We start from the raw sequence: 21,017 nt of genomic DNA, 5'->3' as shown, positions 1-21,017 counted from the left end.
TCCCGAGTCCCACTGCCATCCCATCCCTATTATCCCGTCAATCCATCCAGTGAATTTTACTAACCATACGGGCAATGCGCACGATTCCTTCGGGTCCCGCGTGAGCGATAGCCGCAATGTCGGCATGCTTGCATGATCTCCTCCCTCTCGTACTCCCCAACCTAGCCCACCTTTACATGAAACTATTCCTGTCATTTGCAATACAAGCAGACAGCATGATTCTCATGCTTGCTCTCTATGCTCGCATCCTCAAGCTTCATACCACAATAAGGACAGTTTGCTTTCTCTTCCGCTAAGCAGGTTCACGGAACAAGCTGCAAGCCAATGGAGGTGGTATTTGATAATGGTAGCACCTGTACCTAGTTTACCGCCCGGTCATATCAAGCGACTATTTCAGCGATAGATCAGAACAATACTACTCCCCAGTTGACATTAATTTGAAGAATGATTAGTGAATTAATGAGGCTAATTTTGTAGCTCTAACCTGTTCTTAGGAGGTCAATGCAACAAGTGTCGGACCCAGTTTACCTCTTTGTTGGAAAGGGAAGGTGTTCAAATCTGTATCTGACGTCAAGGACTTCAAGTCGATGTTCCTGAGCTTTCCGCAGAATACTGACATGTAGGTCGCTCCTGAAAACTACCACATTTCACACTCGTCATTAGATGGCCCAACGGATGCTACCGCCTGGATGATCGGCAACAAGAACTCGCTAGTGTTCTAGGAACCAGTCTGCTCTAACCCAGTAATGTCACTCCCTGCAACCAAAATTGAAACCGCGTAAACAACTCCTCAGCAGAAAAGGTAAGCCTAGAATTTGAGGTAATAATAAAAGCACAAATGGTTATATACAAGTGGTATTTATCCTTTTATGTGAGATATCTCATTAATCCATATTGAGGTCCAGGATTTGCATGAGAAGTTCAACTGATATTTAAGATATGATAGAAGGGCATATCTTAATAAGAAAAGATGGAAAACTTCACGAAATTATTAAGATAAATGTATGAATATTATATTTCAGTCACACATTTCGAAGGAACAAAAGGTGAGAAGGTAATCTACAAAAAATGTGTATCCAAGGTTTAGCCCTGGGAGCTATCCCTAGTCAAAAGCAACATAATTCCTGAAACTCAAAATGCATATAGAACAAAACCAGCCGATAACTGCTTAAGACATACTGAGTTAGAGACTTTCAAATCTGGGTTTATGCTTGGTGTCACACCTCAATGTAAATGGTACATAAATACTCTTCAACTAAATAGAACTTGCTATGTAGATATGGTTATTATTATAGACCTTTATGTTTGACCATGATTGGTAATGGAGAAATTAGTGAAATCAGAATGTCCAGATAAAGCCACATGGAGATAAAGTTTATAAATAGATGCTCCTATGTCATGGGGAAGCAAGCACATGCATTTTGTAGCTCTGTTAATGCCCAAAAGCAGCTTATCTTTTACAAGGCATCATGCTGATTTCTTTATATGCGGGCCATCGTATTTTGTACATACTTCTTCATTTGTGAATTTTTACGCTCGGGTCGATATATTGTGTATGCAAATTCTACTATTTTCGTGCCACTTCGAATTTCTCTATGACAGTTAGAATTGTTTTCTCAGATTTCATTTACCACCTCCTGACTTCTTTTACCTGATAGAATTACAGACCTTTTAATCAAAGAGTGAAAACTCTGGTGGATGCTTAAATTACAACATAAAATGAAATCTCAGTTTTAAATTTTACATCAGAGAGCAAAGCAACACGTTCAGCCACCAGCTATTCCATTTATTTAAGATTCTTTAATACTTCTGCTCAGCCTTTGGCCTTTCTTTCACCTCTCAGTTGATTTCATTTCCTCCTACCTGCCCCTCCCCCATTCCTTTTATGGTTCCCTGCATGGAACGATGAAGGCCGCCACCCGTTGTCATGATTAAGAACTCCCTCCTTCCTGACCTTAACGACCAGTGCTGCGCATCGGTGCATGCCATACCATGGCATGACAATGCCGATGGCAAGAGGGCCAATGGTTAGGTACATGATTTTTTATACACTCCGGTTCTTATTTAGATATGCACATACATGTGATTCCAGGCATGTAAGGAGAAGCAGCAGCACGATAATATGTGCAACCCAGTATTGTGGATCTTCTATATATTGTGTACTATACATCGGAAATATTTTGCATGGCATGGTTTACATTCTTGCCTCACCACCCTTTCCTTTTGGTCTATATCTTTCATCTTTAGGTTGGACTTGAGGTTGATCATCGTGGTCACTAACTACTGGAAGTGTTGTTCTGTGAGTCTTCTTGCAAAGATGGAAGGTAAGGTTATGCCACCCACTGTTTTCTTCCTTGGTCTCGCAAGAAATTCTTTTATGCTTCTCTATACCATTGTCATAGGTTTGCTTATATTTTTATGTATGCCATACATATTTTCCTTCAGTTATTTAACAAATGCATTACAGAGGATATGTTTGTCGCAAACTTCCTTGATGCACATTGTCAGATTAAGGGTCGTTATTGTTCGTGGTAAAAAAGGAAAGATTCTCCGTAAGGTTATTTCAGTTTTCAGTCAACCTTATTTTTCTATTCGATGGGTGTTCACTGAGCTTTACCTGTAAATAGTCAGATCCCATAAGTGTTCTGTGGACCTAATGCTATGCAGCTTTGCCTCTGATGAAGCTCTCTGATATGTATTATCATAAGCAAGCTATTTATCATGGACCAAGGCCTACAAAAGCTAAGTCTTGCTATGCATGGAACCAATCATTGGTTCTTTTTGTGTTGATGTTCTATCTTTAATGTAATTGAGTAGCCCAATATAGGACATTTTATGGAGCTGACGCACATCACTACTTTTTTAAGGGATGAGTTGCCCTACCGCTAGATTGGCAAAGGTATGCATTGAATAATAACCAGCTATGTAGTCCCTATTCATAAACTACAAAAATACTCATGTTTCTTGGTGTGATTTAGATAACAAATTCTACCTTGCTTCATAAGATTTTGGTAAAAAAGTGTTCTGCCATTACTGCTTATTGTATGTTGTCAAGTAGATTACTACTGCCAGGTATTTCTGAAATAGACTGGTTGGTAAACTAGCCTATTATGATGATTAGCTTTAGCTTTGTTTATGTAACTCATTGCAGGTCATCTTCACTGCCTTCGCCCTTCACAGGGATGGTTGTTCTCTTCTGGTACCACGTGCCTAAATACCGAATCAGTGACTCCAGACAGAGCTATATATAGGTATTTTGATCCTAGCTGCGGTGTTACCAATGCTTTGTGCATTGTATCCAAGCTTTTGGTTCCAATAAACAACACCTGATGGGGATGGCTCGTGGGTTGACAAACTAAACGCGGAAGCTTCAGAGCTCAAGCCACTTGATGCATTTGGTTCCCACGTAGGGGGCATTTAGCCAGTGTTTCGTTTTCTGTACATCTCTAGGTGTCAACCTGAAAACTATCTTCTCCGTACGTGTACTCACTGCAATGTATTGTCATGTGTACCTGCGTTGAGCCGGTATGGATGACGCCACACTCATGCTAGGGCTCAACTGAATAGAACTGCTTTTCACTATTGTAATCTCTACGTACTGAAACTATCTGGAACACGTATGGTTGCCTAGCTCTACAACTACACGGACAGCAAGATACCCGTGTTTTAAAAAGTAATCTTCTGTCAAATATAAATCTCTCACATCTATATTAGTTGTCCTGCTTCAACCTCTCTGGTTTACAGTTATTAATTACGATGCCAGCAAATGTTTTCACCAGACTGGCCAAACTGACGGCATGTGTGAACATACTATGGTTGGTTTTTCGCTCTAGCATTTCTACTTTGATCTGTTCAGCACGATAGTTCCATTTAAAATTTAGGCAATCGCTCCAATACACAGAAGCAAAGTTGTTGCGACGCTACAGAGAAAGGGAGCATACCGATGGTTGACAGCCGAATCAATTTTTGCTCTTACTCATCCTCAGGCGTCTGCACTTCATCGCTTCTCTTTCCCCACACCGCAACACACCGCCCTCAATCCCGGTTGAATTTCTTCGGCAGAGCAACTTTGGTTAGAATCTCTACAAGTATACCACACATAAACAGAGTTCTTGGGACACTGCAGGAAAAGATGACATACCAGTCGCTCATGGGGCAATCGATTCTCGCTTTTCCACATCGTTAGACAGTTACAGGCTTTACACCTCCATGGTTCTTCAGTCTTTCTCTGGATCGGAAGAGGGCACACCCAGCCTCTCTGTAACGTTTTTACTCCGATTTCTTCAGCACGACAATTCTCATTCAAATCTACGCAATTGCTACAACAAATAATATCGCCGCTATTGAGACGCTGCAGAGAGAAGAAACATACCAACGGCTGAATCCATGGCCGCTCTTGCTCATCCTAAAGCGGAAAGTTCAGACACAGAAGGCTAGTTAGCTGCATTTTTAGACATGGATAGATAGGTGCATCAACTGAAAGTTCAACCTACAGACAAGTTTATTCAACAAGCATGCATTCCAATAAACTCGTCACGGTTGAAATGCCTTCCATATGTAGGGAACTTTGTCTACGAATACTGCAATTTGTGGTAATGACACCACAGTCAACTTGGCATCAAGACATAATACACCACTGGTACCAAGAATAACACTAGTACAAGCATGCAAAACTTGTGGCAGTACTAAGACAAGAGGAGAGGGGCCTCACTAGCAGCAGCAGCAGCTTGTCGTGGAAGTGGTCGGCCGACCGGAAGCAACAACTCCGGGCAGGCGACCGGCAGCAGTGCCTCCGAATCTCCCTGATGGTCGCTGTCACGGACGTACATCGGCGAATGAAACCGTCGTGTTGCCTTCCTAGTCCCCGTCGGCCACCACCATGCTTGGAGCTCGGCACTGTCCTTGGATACAACTCCCACTCCTCGGACCACATAGCCTGCAGGTGATACAATGCAATCAAATAAGGGATGAAACTGCAAGTGATACAAGTAACATAAAACTGCTTAGTTATTCAGCAACATTTATTCGTCATGTATACAACGAAGTGGCAATTAGTCGTCATGCTTCGAGGAAATCATTGCATAAGAGGAAGAGACCTCATTGAATCTCATGTCCTATGCGCTGCAAGATGTGTTCTCTTACCATAGTATTACTCGACATAATTCAGCGTCTAGTAAGTGTCAATCTTTCCGCTTCCAGGAAAGGTAAGGCAGCCAAGAACAGCACCATCTGCAAATCAGACAAATCGGAAGTAAACGAGAAATCCGTGTGAAGGGAATTGCAGTGCAGTGAATAAATTGGTTAATTTCGTATCTTTTACAAGATGGAACCGGTTCATTATTCAATACGCTTCATCAATAGAAACTTAAGGGAGCCATGTTACACAGATCAGGAAATAGTTCATGGACTCACCGTAGGAGCTTCCTGCAACACCGTCGAAAGGAGGTCCACGGCGGCCGCCGCTGCTCGCACCTCCCTCCACCTCCATCCTGACAGCTGCAGATTCGGTCGCCCGAGGGGAAAAAAACTCAACTTTAACTCGGGGAGGAAGAGGATGACCCGCGGGAGGAAGAGGGAGGCGGCGGCGATGCTCGAGAGGAAGAGGAAGTTGGCAGCGCGGCGCGGGGTGAGAGGGGGTGGCGGGCCGCGGGCGGCGTCGGCGGGCGGTGTCGACAAGAAAGCGAGGAAGAGAGGAGAGGGCGAGGAAGAAGGGTCGTCAGCGTGGACCTCGGGTTTGGTCGGAAAAACAGAAAGGATGTTTTTGCAAAACAACCCGTCCGACATTTTTCATGGAACGGAGGGAGTACCAGTGCCGCACCAGCTATAACCCGTCAAGCCCATCCTCTACCAGTACTTGAAGACTGCTTCTACTATGGAAAATGGATAGAAATATAGATCAACGCACAAACACACAAAAAAATAGATAAAAGGCAGCTGGCGAATTTAAATTAATAAAGCCCTCGGATTTGGAATATAGTACGATTACAATGTTGCGGCGTACAACTTAGCCAACAAGTTATGGAGGGAAACAAACTAGAACGATATAAAGAGGTTAGAAGCAAGCCAAGAAACGACGCCGCGCCCCAGACGAGTGCCCTGCATGACCCCGAACTAGCGCTCGCTTGCCATCACCACCTAGCTCTCACTTGCCACCATGTCCGCGTGTATAAGCTTTAGTTGCCTTGTCAACTCCAACAGGTTTGCTTTGTCTTGGTGCTTTGCGAGTGGAGTTCACAGCTGGAAAATAACAATGGTTTTGTAAAGTAGGTTAGCAGGTTTTGAAATCACCCTAGATTCAAACATATGCTTATTGCGTATGTTCCAAAGCACCCAACTTTGTGCCGCAAATAAAGTCCAAATTAGTCGTCGAGGACGACCCAAAAAACTAGAAACAATAGCAAAAATTAAGCAAAGGAGGTGGGAGACCAACGACATTCTAGCAGTTGTCTAACCACGCTCCACATAAATCTGGCGAGTGAGCAAGAAAAGAAAATGTGGTTGGCGTCTTCTGGTAGGTCACATAGGGCGCAGCGCCCCGTGGTCGGGCCAAATTTCGAAGCGATCAGAAGGCTGGACGGGAGACGGTCTAGAACAAGCTGCCAAGTGAAAATCCGAATCTTAAGCGGTAATTTGGCAGCCCAAATGTCCCTAGCAAAGGCTACCGAGGCTCCCTCCGATAACTTGTTGTACATCGATGACACCGAATAACATCCCGAAGGGTCGAGGTTCCAGACTACTTTATCCTCCCCAAGACAAAGGTTGATCGCATCTAGAATACGTTGTAACTCCTCCCATTCCCGTCGGGCAGCTAAGTTAAAAGATCTTCGAAACCAGAGCCTCGAGGGTTCTTCACACGCTGACGCGACAAGAAGTTGCGGATTATCACATATGCTGAACAAGGTGGGAAAGGAATCCCTAAGAGATCGCCGACCCACCCACAGGTCAAGCCAGAACATGGTACGTTTCCCATCACAAACCATGTGCTTGGCTCCAAGCTTGAAAAAATGTTTGATTTTATGCAAGCTTTTCCAAAAAGGTGAGCCTCCCACCCTGATCCTGCGAAAATATCGGACGCAGCCGCATACTTGGCGCGAATAATCTGAGACCATAGGGCATTGTCCCCCTGGTACAATTTCCATACCCATTTGAGCAGGAGTGCTATATTCATTTTCCTGGAATTGAGCAGTCCAAACCCCCCGTCCTCCTTAGGAAGACAAACTGCCGGCCAATTCACTAAGTGGTACTTGCTCTTTGGTCCCGATCCTTCCCAAAATAACCGAGAGCGATGCGAGTCGAATTTGGAGTGTACCCCATCTTGGAGCAAGAAGAGTCCCATAGCAAACATGGGCAAACTAGCCAGACAAGAGTTGGAGAGGATTAGCCTCCCTCCCGAGGAAAGTAATCTCCCCAACCAAGTTTCAATCTTCAGCCCTTGCTTTCTAACCAGAAACATCCATTGGTCTATAGATAGCTTACGATCGTAAATAGGGAGGCCTAAGTACGCAAAGGGGAAGGCTCCTAGCTTGCAATTGAGCATGTTGGCCACCCTCTGCTGCACCTCGATTGTTTGACCCATAAAAATCACCTCACTCTTGTGGTAATTGATTTTAAGACCGGACATGTCTTCAAAACACATTAGCAAGAATTTCAGGTTTATAATCTGTCTCTTGTCGTGTTGAATAAGGATCAAGGTGTCGTCGGCGTACTGCAAATGCGAAGCCCCATAGGAACCAGATGAGGCACAACCCCAGAAATATGTCCTGCCTCTCATGCCTTAGAAAGCATAATGGAGAGAGCTTACGCCATAAAATTGAAGAGCAAGGGGGAAGGGGGTCTCCTTGTCGCAAACCCCTTTTGTTGCGAAAGAAAGGCCCAATTTCCTCGTTGATGGAGATAGATGTCTGCCCACCTGTCACAAGCCGGATAATCCTGTGAACGACTCCACCGTCAAAACCCTTTGCACGCAGAACCTCGGTCAAAAACTCCCAATTGACCCTATCTTATGCTTTTTTGAAGTCAAGCTTTAGCAAGATGCCCCCTAGCTTTTTTGCTTTTCAATTCATGGATGATTTCTTGAAGAGACAAAGCCCCATCCAGGATAAATCTGCCTTTGATGAAAGCCGTCTGATTCTGGTTGATTACACAGTTAGTGATTGGGTCCAATTTTGCGGCAAACGCCTTGGAAATCATCTTGAAGATAACATTGATGAGGGCAATTGGCCTGTATTGCATAATTCTGTCAGCACACGGCACTTTGGAATAAGCGACAGCACCCCAAAGTTGAGACGGGCGATGTCAATCCTCCCAAGGATAAAATCGTTGAGGATGTGTAAAACCCCATGTTTTACTAAGGGCCAGCAGCACTGGAAGAAGGCCACTGTGAAGCCGTCTGTACCCGGTGTAGTATCGGTTTTCATCTCCTTGACAATGGTCGTTAGCTCTTCTTCCGAGAAAGTAAGAGCTAGGTGCAAGTTTTCCTCATGAGAGACCCTAGGTGAAGTTTCCCAGCATTCTGAGCAAGACCACAGACTCGTGGATTATCCGAGCCTAACAGATCCCGGTAGAAGGAGTAAATGTGCTCCTGAATCATTCTTTTGTCCGAGATAGGACCAGCATCCGTGATAAGAGAGGATATCAGGCATTTCCTTCGGCGTCCGTTGGCAACGGCATGGAAGTACGCGGTGTTTGCATCCCCTTGCAAGGACTAACGCACTCGTCCCCATTGTCGCCAATATTCCTCCTCCAACTTGTAAATATTGATGAGTTGTTCTTCGAGATGGTATCGGAGGACCCAACCCTCTTCCTCAAAACCCTCCGAATCAGCTTCCTCATGAAGCAGTTTGATTTGGTCTAGCAATTAAGACTTAATGACTCGTTGTTCCTTGCCGATGTTTTTGCTCCATCCCCTCAGATATTGGCGACGGCCACCGCTCATTCCCTGCCACCAGTCAGTAATGTCTCTCCCACCAATCTGAGAGCCCAGGCGATCCCACACTTGAGTTACCAACTGGTGAAAATCAGCAATCTCAAACCAACCCATTTCAAAGAAGAAGTTGTTACTTCTAATCGGACTATCGTCCCCGGTGTCCAGAATCAGAGGTGTGTGGTCAGAGCCCAAACTAGTGTCAGCCACCACCGAACAGAGAGGAAACCGAGGTTCGAGAATCGGTGCGATAAAGACTCTGTCAAGCACATACAAACTGGATTGAGTTGCTTGTTTGTCCATGTGAATCTCGCCCCTGTGCGAGGGATCTCCCGAACAGCCCAGTCGCTAATATCCTCGTTGAACATGTTGAGCCTAGCCTAGTTGATCCTGTTATTGTTTTTGTCTTCTTCACTATGGATAAGGTTGAAGTCCCCACCCATGATAAGGGAATCCACCGTGCGGTTTATTTTGTTAGAAATTTCCTCAAGGAAATCCCTAGAAAGGGAGTGGTCGGTCGGCCCGTAGATCCCCATGATCTCGAGTTTGAGGTTACTTTCACGCCACAAGCCCGTGAAAGTAAGGAAGTATTGTCCCATGTCAATATTTCCAATCTCGAAACGACTATATCTGAAACCCATCAACATGCCTCCCGATCGGCCTGTTGCAGGTAACCAGTGCCAAAAAATCCCCCCCCCCACTTGTAAGCTATGGAGTTCCAGGTCAGTTGACTCCTGTTTAACTATTTCTTGATAGCAGACGACATCTATATGGTGGTTTCGGAGGTATTCTTTAAGCAGGGTCTAGTGCCCCTTACGCCTGAACCCTCGAATGTTCCAGAATAAGCAACGCATTAGGACACCTGTACTTTAGCCCGTGCTTGGCGGGTTCGTGGTCTTGTACCCTGTACCACCACTTTCTTGGCTCCCCTATGGCCCTTAGTGGCAGGAGCACCATGAGCGGTTCCTGTGTCAGACCCTTCTGGCACAGAGGACGACCCGCAAGGATCCGCGTCGCGGCCTCTGTCGCCTCTTTCTCTTTGGCAAGTTGAGCCTCAATCTTGCTTCAGGCCAAGGCTAGCTCGGTCTGGGCCAATTCTTTTGCACGCAGCAAGGCCATCACTTCAAGAGGGGTCCCGACAGCCGAAGGAAAAACAACACAGCTATCTTTGGCAAAAGAAAGCAAAAGGTCCGAGGGAGAATCTTGGAACACATCGAAGCTAGAGATGGGGTGAGATGTACCTAGGTCCTTTCCACCATCGCTCGCATCGCACGCTCCAGCACCGGGCCTTCCGTGAGGCCTTGTCCGCGAGCTCTCTTGCGAGAGGCGTCCACAAGCGAAGCACGGCTCCTTGGATCCGATACTTCATGGGCCTTCACGGATCCGACTACCTGCATAGGTCGGTCTAGATCCGGCTCCTGTTCCTGGACTAGACTTCATCTATCTTCTATCAACAGCAACCCGTCCGCCCGATGGGCCATATGCCACCATCACCATCTATGGGCCACCCGGGCTTGCCGGATCTAGACCACGTCATTGATATACCCATAAAGTATACCCACAACAGTATCCCCCAAAGTTCTCCAAGATTCATCATTCCTCCATCTATCTCTGCCCGGATCCGAAGAGAATCTTGAAGAGCTTCCAAAACTTCTTTGTTTCCGACTTCATTCCGACCGGAAATCACTTGTTCTTCTCTAACGGTAACTTAGCAAATTTCGCGCCCACGTCGTGCACAACTTCCTCTTTTCCCGCGCTAAATTTTGGATATGTGAATCATCAACCGGAAATTTTGGAGGCGCGCAGTTAGGTCACCATTGCGTCCATTTCACCGTTTTTTGACCTAAGACACGTGGCGATCATCCAACGGTGCGACCGTTCCGTTCCCACCATTGGATCCGACTCACGAATCTCCGCGCGAGGCCTAAAAGTACCCCATGCGCATGGTCACTTTCACTTTTTTACCGCCCTCACCACTTCGTCTTCTTCCTCGCGCCAGCGCCGCCCACCAGATCTCACTTCCGGTGAACTCCTCCCCGGAAAGCTTCGAACGCCGCCACTCCAAGGTCTCCCTCGACCTGAGCTGCTCGCGTTTGACCAGGAAATCGTCTCCGCCGCCGATTTGTGGTCTCGTCGGAGGCCTACGCATCAAGTCCGGGAGCTTCTTCCTCGCCGGCGTCACGGGTGACGAGGGATCACCTCGCCAATGCCTACGTATTGTAGACTTGGGTTTCGGGAGAGAGCGACGATGGAGATTCCGGGAGCGAGATTAGGCACACGACGTACCCAGCTTCGGGTCCCCTCAGTGGAGGATCCCTACGTGCTGCTAGCAATCTAGTATATGATCATAGATGTGCTTACAGGGTGCCGCCGTAGGCGGAGCTATGTTGTCTATCTATTGTCCCCCTTATTTCGGGTGCCCTGGCTAGCTTTATATATGCAACCAGCCTAGGGTTTTACAAGAGTCCTAGTCGACTACTTCTTCGGGTTGCCTTGTTGGGCCTTCTCCATATTGGGTTTTCTCCATATTGGGCCGAGCCAGGTATACTAATAATGGGTACCCAAAGGGTATACCCATGTCAGTAGCCCCCGAGTGTCTAGGGAAGTCGAAGACTTGCGTAGAGACTCCAAGCATAATCATCTCCAAAGGCGAGGTCCATGTCGTAGATCATGTGTAGCATAAATGATGTCGACGATTCTCGAAATTATTTTTCTATCGGGTGCGCGGCAGCGCTCCCGATGGGAGTAGCCCTCGAGTCTATGGGTAAGTGCTTGCACTTAGGCATAGACTCAAGTTGTACTACTCGATGAAGAACTTAACTATATTTCTGGAAGACTTGATGAAATCCATGTGCTCCCGATGGGAGTAGGCTCCACTCGAGTCGTAGAATCGAGTTGAGTCTACAAACCTGAATTGCCGTAGATGATGTCGAAGTTATCTTTCTATCGGGTGCGCGACCAGCGCTCCCGATGGGAGTAGCCCCCGAGGCTACAACCAAGTGTTTGCACTTGGGTGTAGGCTCAACTTGCTTTTAATCGACACCACAATTTTTCCTCTTTCTTGTATCTTATCGGGAGGGTGAACAATACTCTCGATAAGAGTAGCCCCCGAGCCTATGGGCAGGTGCTTGCACCTAGGCATAGGCTCAAGTTGTACTACTCGATAAAGAACTTGACTATATTTCTGGGCGCAGCCCCTCTTTTTATCAACTCCAGGCCGTTGCTATTTTTATTTGACATCCATATATATATTGTACAGGGATAATGGTAATTGGGGCTAGTTCATCTGACGGATCAGGTACTAGTTAACTGCTCTAGTGGCAATCCGCAAAAACCTACTTCAAGATCACGTCCCTGGACATGATCCCGGGATACTGGTGTTAACTCGACAGGTGCCGCTTAAGGTCTTACCATTCTGTTGAGTCCCAGTCATGTTTTATCGGGTACCTAACGCGTCCGTTAGGATTTTTCTTCGTATCTGTTGATACGGAAAAAAGTAGCAAACCGACGTCAGAGACGGTGCCACACCGCTCAGAACGATCTGGGGTCTTACCTTCGCAGAGTTTTGCGGCATTCAGAGATTTTTCGCGACTTTTAGCGCTCTGAGAATATATTGTTGAGTGCCTTGTTCGGCTGATGCAATGACCCATTTTACGGGCTCTTCTATATTTTTCTCGGGCGTGATGAGACAGCCGAATATATTGGATTCTTCTATATTGTCGGGTTCATCACCGATGCTCTTGCTCGGAAGAATATGACGAGTCAATGGACCCGAAGATTTGTCCATCTCTTTTTTTTTTGTTCCTCCTTGATGAAAATTTCGTCGAGTTCTTTCTTGAAGAAAATTTCTTCGGGTCCTCCTTGAGGACAATTCTTCGGGTCCTTCTTGAAGATAATTCTTCGGGACATTCTTGAAGATAATTTTTCGGGACCTCCTTGAAGATAATTTTTCGGGACCTTTTTGAAGATAATTCTTCGGGAGACAATTTCGTCGAGTTCTCCTTTTGGACAATTTCGTCGGGTTCTCTTTTGTAGACAATTTCGTCGGCTTTCTCCTGCATAAATAAACAAACTTTTTCTATCTTTTCCTTGACTCTCTTTTTCGCATGCGGTGTCAGATGCGCAGATTCGATGATATGTAAAGTGAATATATGCCGCGCAGCCCCCCAAGTGTCGGGTGCGACGAAAGTAAACGATAATCAACTTTGTGCAAAATAAAAGAACACTTAGCTTTTTGGACACAACGAAGTCGATGCATGATGAAGTCTTCGAGTGTAGATAAGAAATCTAGCCAAAATAGAAACCCCCAAATAACAAAAGTGGATGCCGCGAAATTGTTGATGAAGAAATAGCCGAGCCCCCGAACGTTGCTGAGGTGATGTCATGATTGTTGTGACGTAGTCGTGACCCGAGGCGAAATCGTTGTCAAGCCCCCGAGCATTAGGCGTGACGTCGTAATAAGTTGATGGAGTCGCGGCAGCATATTTGGTGAAGCCATTTAGGATGAAGCCATAGACAATAATATGCGAAGATAAATCCCAGATGAAATATTTAAGATGAATCCATATTGAAGATTACACCATTAAATATAGAGCATATATTGAAGATAAATCCGTCGATATCATAGAGGATGAATCCATTGGCCCGAAGAATCCAGTAATAATCATAGAAGATGAATCTACTGATATCATAGAAGATGAATCTATTGATCCGAAGAAAATAGTTCTAGTAATAACCATAGAAGATGAATCCATTGTCCCGGAAACACATCGGGTAATATTGTATAAGAGTGAACCAATAATAACCCGAAGAGAAACAATCCAGCAAGCCGAAGAAAATAAATCCCCATAGCCGAAGAATATAAATCCACTAAGCTGAAGAAAATAATTCCACTGAGCCGGAGAAGATAATTCCACTGAAGAAGATAATTCCACTAAGCCGAAGAAAAGAAATTCACGAAGTAACCGAGTATATTTGTGGTAACTCGGTAATGGCGCATCCCGAGTGTCGGGTGTATTTTTTATAATATTGTACTAGCACAGCCCCCGAGTATTCAGGTGTAGTGGAAGCAAATAATAATTGACTCTCGGAAAAGTAACACTTAGCTTTATATCGAGTGCGACGGAGTCATTGCTGAAGCAGGTCGTGCAACGGGTACAGTCGATGTGCTTGCACGGCGTCTGACCGGAAGTAGTTGATGAAGAGGGCGCAGTCGAAATAGTTTCGCCACCAAAGATAGTCCATGCGGCGGGCGCAGTCGAAATAGATATGCGGCCGAAAATAGTTGATGAAGATGACGGGTGAGCACCCGAATATGTCGGGTCCGCGATGTCGGGTCCATGGCCGGCGAACCCCCGAGTAAGACGAGTGCGCCATGGCGAGCACAGTCAACCGAGCAGAGCAATCGAAGCTTTGTTTCAATCTGCCGTTATATCGCGGCGCAAAAACTGCGCACAAATAATAGTGCAAACCGAAAAATATTTGGCGAAATAAATTTTGCGAGTAGTAATTAATTAGAAATATAGCACCTGATATTTTTGTATCGGACGACGAGTTTGCGAGGAAGCGCGGCGCAAACGAAGTGGAATGGCGTTTGATCGGAAGAAGCCGACGGAGCAGATAATGTCGATGAGGCTGACGAGCAATGTAGGTTCATCTGAACGGCCACGACGAAGGCGAAGTATTTCAGGTTGTCCACGCGACTTGGCGACTCATCAAGGTTGCAATATACTCCTTCTCCGATGAAGCTCCTTTCACTTTTGAATAGATCTTGTACGTGGCCTTCAATTAGCTCATACTTTATTTGCCTTGGAACTTGGACTACGGCAGTCGTTGTTTGTTCAGCTGGCTTGTTTCCAGTACTGCGCGTTGATGGCAAACGATTCATATGATAGGGCGCAGCCGACCAGCTTCTTAATTTCCGATCCAATCTTCTCCTCTGACTTTCTTCAGGATTTTGACAACTCCTTGGATTAGTACCACATCGTAGCTTTTGCAGAGACTCCCGCAACTTAAAAAACGTAGATCACGGCAGAGACGAAAACGTCCACACATGTCGACCAAGACGGAGGAAAGGCCAGCCGTGGCGGAGCGAAACCAAACGCGCCCTGCTGATGAATAACCACTCCGCGCGGTTCCAGGGAAACCATGATGAAGCTGACGGTGCCGATGCAGATGAATCGACCAATGATGATCTTGATGATAATGTATAGGGATCTCACTCGGATAACAAAATCCAGTCGTCGCGATTCCCACAGACGGCGCCAATTGACGAGGGATCACCTCGCCAATGCCTACGTATTGTAGACTTGGGTTTCGGGAGAGAGCGACGATGGAGATTCCGGGAGCGAGATTAGGCACACGACGTACCCAGCTTCGGGTCCCCTCGGTGGAGGATACCTACGTGCTGCTAGCAATCTAGTATATGATCATAGATGTGCTTACAGGGTGCCGCCGTAGGCGGAGCTATGTTGTCTATCTATTGTCCCCCTTATTTCGGGTGCCCTGGCTAGCTTTATATATGCAACCAGTCTAGGGTTTTACAAGAGTCCTAGTCGACTACTTCTTCGGGTTGCCTTGTTGGGCCTTCTCCATATTGGGCCGAGCCAGGTATACTAATAATGGGTACCCAAAGGGTATACCCATGTCAACGGGGAACCGCCACGCCATTGCCGGTAAGTCCACCGGACTTGTAGAAGATAACTTACCTACTTCCGGCTACTTAAGCGTTTCACCATATGCATGCAGCCAGAAATATATCCACTAGCTCAGCTAAGTTCACTGGTAGCTCTCCGAATAGCCCACGGTCAAACTCACCGGATCCAACCTTTGCTGACCCTTTGATACGTCCAAAACGTATCCACTTTCCCGAACACTTTTGCTATTGTTTTGCCTCTAATTTGTGTATTTTGGATACAACTAACACGGACTAACGCTGTTTTCAACAGGATTGCCCTGGTGTCTCGTTTTTGTGCAGAAATTCAACTTTCAGGAAAATCCCCGGAATTTATGTCGAAGGGCTTATTTTTCCAGAAGATTCACGGAGCCAGAAGGGCGGGCCCAGGGGAGGCCCAGGGCCCCCACACACTAGGCCGGCGCGGCCTGGAGGGGGGGCGCGCCGCCCTACTGTGTGGCCGCCTCGGCCAGCCTCTGATGCCCCCCTCTGGAATATTTAAGGGTTTCGATCTAAAATCGCGAGACGAGAAGTCGAAGTCGCCAGAAACCATCCAGAACACCGCCGCCATCGCGAAACTCCGTCTCGGGACCAGAAACTCCGTTCTGGCACCTCGCCGGGACGGGGAATTGGAGGAGATCATCGCCATCATCACCACCGACGCCTCTCCATCGACCAGCCATGTTTCCCCATCCATGTGTGAGTAATTCCCCCGCTGTAGGCTGAAGGGGATGGTAGGGATTGGATGAGATTGGTCATGTAATAGCATAAGATTGTTAGGGAATAGTGCCTAGTATCCGTAATTGGTACTTTTATGATATTGTTGCAACTTGTTATGCTTAATGCTTGTCACTAGGGCCCGAGTGCCATGATCTCAGATCTGAACATGTTATTGTTTCATGATGATATTCATTGTTTTATGATCTTACCTGCAAGTTGTATACACGTATTGTTGTCCGGAACCCGAGGCCCCAAAGTGACAGAAATTGGGACAACCGGAGGGGAAGGCGGTGATATGAGGATCACATGTGTTCACGGAGTGTTAATGCTTTGCTCCGGTGCTCTATTAAAAGGAGTACCTTAATTTCCAGTAGATTCCCTAGAGGCCCGGCTGCCACCGGCTGGTAGGACAAAAGATGTTGTGCAAGTTTCTCATTGCGAGCACGTACGACTAAATATGGAACACATGCCTATTGATTGATTAGTACTTGGATACCGTTTTATTACTATCTGCAAATGCCCTACCTTGATTGTTACATGAGTTTCTCTCATCCATGCAACGCCCGTTCATCCATCCCTGTGCCTACAGTATTTTAATCCTTCTGTTTACTATAATCAGTACTGCTGTCTTTGTTACTCTGCTGCTGATATTTCACCACTGCTACTGCCATAAAATTGTTACTACTGATAAACTATTGCGAGAAAGTCTGTTTCCAGGTGCAGCTGAATTGACAACTCAGCTGTTAAGGCTTTCAAGTATTCTTTGTCTCCCCTTGTGTCGAATCAATAAATTGGGTTTTACTTCCCGCGAAGACTGTTGCGATCCCCTATACTTGTGGGTCATCAAGACTATTTTCTGGCGCCGTTGCCGGGGAGCATAGCTTTATTTGGAAGTTCACTTGGATTGATATTGTTCGCTGCAAATTCTCCATCATGGGTAAACCTCGCGATACTAAAATCGCCATATTACCATCCACTACAAGAAAAGGTACAACTCTGAGTACCTCTGCTGCTCTTGATTCACCATCTGTGATAAGTCAACTTGTTTCACCACCACAAGCTTCACATGCTGGTACTTCTGCTAGATCTGAAAATTCATCTTATAATTTTGATGATGCTTCTGCTGTGCTTGATAATGATGGTTCATTAGGATCTTTTCTAGATGCTACAATTGCTAGGTCTAGACAAATTGAAAATACTGAAAATCCTAATGAAAATGCTGCTACACCTGTTAATTCACCTGAGTCTGTTGAATACTCTAGTGATGATCCTGATGAGGATTATGTAGAACTTGATGATGATTTCATTGTTAAATGCAATGCTACTACTGATGCAAGTAAAATTAAAAAGTTTCTTGCACAACATACTATTAGATATAAACTGTCTCCTGATCCTAAATTTGCCACATCTCCTATAAACATTAAGGATAAAGATTATGATTTTTCTCTTGATTTATCTCATATAGTTATTGTTGAGAAAACACCCTTTTGTGGTACTGAGAAAGAAAGTGTTGTAGAACACATGAATGAGCTTTCTACTTTGAGTAGCTTGTTTTCTGATGATGTCAAGTTGCGTACTTATTTTGTTGCTAAATTTTTTCCTTTCTCATTAAAGGATGATGCTAAAACTTGGTATAATAGTTTGCCTCCTGATTCTATTGATAGTCCAAGTGGTTTGCTTGATGTTTTCTTTCGGAAATACTTTCCTGCTAGTGCTCAACATATTGCTTTGCAGAAAATTTATAGCTTTGACTAGGAAGATGGAGAGAAATTGCCTGAAGCTTGGGCAAGATTTTGCTCTCTTATCAGAGCTCGACCTGGACATGATTTGGAAAAGCATGATTTACTCGATATATTTTATAGTGGACTAACCATTGAGTCTAGAGGATATTTGGATAGTTGTGCTGGTTGTGTTTTCAGGAAAAGAACTCCAGACGAAGCTGAAGAATTATTGGCTAAAATAGGCTGGAATCATGATGATTGGAGTACACCTGAACCAACCCCAACACCAATATTGAAGAAGAGGGGTATGATTAAATTAAATGATGAAGATATGAGGGAAGCCAAGAAGTCTCTTAAGGAGAAAGGTATTAAATCTGAAGACGTGAAGAATTTACCTCCCATAGAAGATTTATGCAAGATAACTCCCCCTTCATCCATGATTGAGGTACACTCTCTTGAACGCTTTACTATGGAAGATATTCCGTATTCGAAACCTCCTGCTCAATGCTTAGATGAGTTTGATAATTATATTGTTAAGCAAGAAAATTTTAATATGAGAGTAGAGAATCAATTAATGGAAAATTCTCGAGCTATTAATGAATTGCATGGTATTGTGGAGAGAACCTCCAATGATGTTAAGATGCTTGTTAAACATTTTCATATGATTCAAACTCAAATTGATCAACTCACTAAAGTGCAAAATGACTTGTTAAAAAATAATTCTAAAGAGAAACATGCTTATGAAGTAACAACTAGAGGTGGTGTTTCTACTCAGGATCCTCTATATCCTGAGGGGCATCCCAAAAGAGTTGAACAAGATTCTCAACGAACTAAAGAAACTAGTGCTCCTTCTAAGAAAAAGAAAAAGAAACATAAAACTGTTGTAGAATCCTTTGAACCTGTTAATGATCCTAATAGTATTTCTATTTCTGATGCTGAAACTGAAAGTGGTAATGAACATGATAAAGATAATGATAAGAATGATGCTTCTGATAAAGAAGAGGTTGAAGATGAACCTGAAAAGCATGCTAAAAATAAAAGGTATACTAAAGAAGATTTTATTGCTAAGAAACATGGTAATGAAAGAGAACCTTGGGTTCAAAAGCAAATGCCTTTTCCTGCTAAGAAACTAAAATCAAAGGAAGAAGAACACTATAATAAATTTTGTGATTGGATGAAACCTTTATTCCTGCAAATCCGTTTGACTGATGCTATTAAATTGCCTCCTTATTCAAAGTATATGAAAGATATTGTCACTAACAAAAGGAAAATTCCTAATGAGGAGATTTCCACTATGCTTGCTAATTACTCTTTCAATGGAAAGGTTCCAAAGAAGATTGGCGACCCAGGTATACCAACCATTCCTTGTTCCATCAAGAATAATTATGTTAGAACTGCTCTATGTGATTTGGGAGCGGGTGTTAGTGTTATGCCTTTTTCTCTTTATAAGAGACTTTATTTAGATAAGTTGATACCAACTGATATATCTTTGCAAATGGCTGATAAATCTACTGCTATTCCTGTTGGTATATGTGAGGATGTTCCTGTTCAAGTTACTCAAAACTGCTTAATATTAACGGATTTTGTTGTGTTGGAAATGCCTGAAGATGATAATATGTCTATTATTCTTGGGAGACCTTTTCTTAACACCGCAGGGGCTGTTATTGATTGCAATAAAGGAAAAGTTACTTTCAATGTCGATGACAAGGAGCATAATGTTTATTTTCCCAAGAAGATTGATAAAATATGTGGAGTTAATACAATTTCTAATTTGAGATCTATCAAAGTGGGAGATATTGATTGTCCAATATATGAGCCTAAAGAAGAATATCAAACTCTTGTGATTGGACCTATATCAATACAATATAAGGTAACATGATTGATTTGAGGTTTATTTCTTCTCATGACATGTAAAATTATTTGGTGGCAAGACTTGATCAACCTTGTTAACAAGTACATTTTATATGCATAGAAGAGCTAAACAACATTTCTTTCCTCCTCCACTTGCTTTACTTGCTGTAGCACTACTTATTTTGCAAGATGCTTTAGTTGTTTAGAGGTTTGAAAATCTTTTTCTGCCCTGTAATAATAATTTTGACACCCAGAAATGTGCATTTTTTAAAGTTTTCAAAAATTCACAAAAATTATACCGTTGGTCTTATTTTTCGAAGAGGCACCTGGGAGCACCTGGGGATGACCAGTGGGGCACCCCACCAGCCGGCGCGGCCAGCAAGGGGGGCGCGCCACCCTGTTGTGTGGGGCCCTCCTTGCCCCACTTCATCATCTCTTCCACTCATTGCACTCTCTCTCCCGAAAAAACTCGTACTCACTTTCTCTCACTCGCGTTTCTGCTCAAGAGCTCAAGATTTCTCGATCTCTTTGCTCAGCCCAGATTTCTGTCTGAAATTTGGCATATTTGCTCTTCGGTATGTGACTCCTCCGATTATCCAAGTAGAATTTTGTTTGGTTGAGTATATCTCGAATATTTTGCTGCTGTAGGTAACATGTTTAGTGAGCTTGCATGCTTGTTCTAAGTGGTAAAAACTAGTTTTGATGCATGTTTAGTACTCTAGCAAGTTCCTATAGTAGTTTCCCTCAATTATATGACACCAAATCAAATTTTATATTGTTTGTTGAAAAATTTCAGAAAATGGAGTGGAATAGTCATCAACTAAACCAACAAGAATTGGAGGTGCAACAAGTTATGAGAGTTAACCGCGAAGAGGGAGTATACCCCTCTTACTACCCGTGCGTTGATTTTATGAGGAGTGCAGGAATCCTGCGAGATGTTCAAAAACTGATTTCCAATGCAGGGTTGGAAAGTTTTGTTGTTGGTGAACCATACCAATATGCAAAACTAACCATGTCTGTGGTTCAGGATTTTGAATTCAATTGGTCTCAATCTAACCCCGTGGTTCGATACAAAATTTATAATAAAATTGTCAACTTGCCATTTGATGATTTTTGTGCAGCAATTAGA

The 21,017-nt window shown here is 44.3% G+C and overlaps 1 protein-coding gene across 2 annotated transcripts; it reads right to left on the bottom strand.

Moving 5' to 3' along the window:
- Positions 1 to 162: 162 nt before the first annotated feature.
- On the bottom strand, positions 163 to 5,231 carry LOC127307265 (uncharacterized). 2 transcript variants are annotated; one of them, XR_007855362.2, is made up of 6 exons: positions 5,143 to 5,231; positions 4,712 to 4,936; positions 4,373 to 4,405; positions 4,142 to 4,281; positions 3,942 to 4,053; positions 163 to 756 (listed from the first exon to the last, which is right to left on the bottom strand). XR_007855362.2 is itself a non-coding variant. In XM_071821497.1 (6 exons), the coding sequence occupies exons 1-5, from the start codon at positions 5,158 to 5,160 to the stop codon at positions 4,036 to 4,038; spliced, it is 411 nt and encodes a 136-aa protein (XP_071677598.1). In that variant the 5' UTR covers positions 5,161 to 5,231; the 3' UTR covers positions 163 to 756; positions 3,942 to 4,035. The 2 variants fall into 2 exon arrangements, 1 of the variants encoding a protein (XP_071677598.1); XM_071821497.1 differs by having other exon boundaries at positions 4,142 to 4,258.
- Positions 5,232 to 21,017: the final 15,786 nt, after the last annotated feature.

Source organism: Lolium perenne, chromosome 6 (assembly GCF_019359855.2).
Source record: "Lolium perenne isolate Kyuss_39 chromosome 6, Kyuss_2.0, whole genome shotgun sequence".
Lineage (NCBI taxonomy): Eukaryota > Viridiplantae > Streptophyta > Magnoliopsida > Poales > Poaceae > Lolium > Lolium perenne.
This window is presented reverse-complemented; position numbering and strand designations above follow the sequence as displayed.

Bases quoted from the DNA above. Each gene is read 5' to 3' on its own strand.
- LOC127307265 (XM_071821497.1), bottom strand. The intron at 4,406-4,711 runs GTGAGGCCCCTC...TTTCCGCTTTAG, and splicing joins ACAAGCTGCTGCTGCTGCTA to GATGAGCAAGAGCGGCCATG. The intron at 4,259-4,372 runs GTATGTTTCTTC...AAAACGTTACAG, and splicing joins GGCCATGGATTCAGCCGTTG to AGAGGCTGGGTGTGCCCTCT.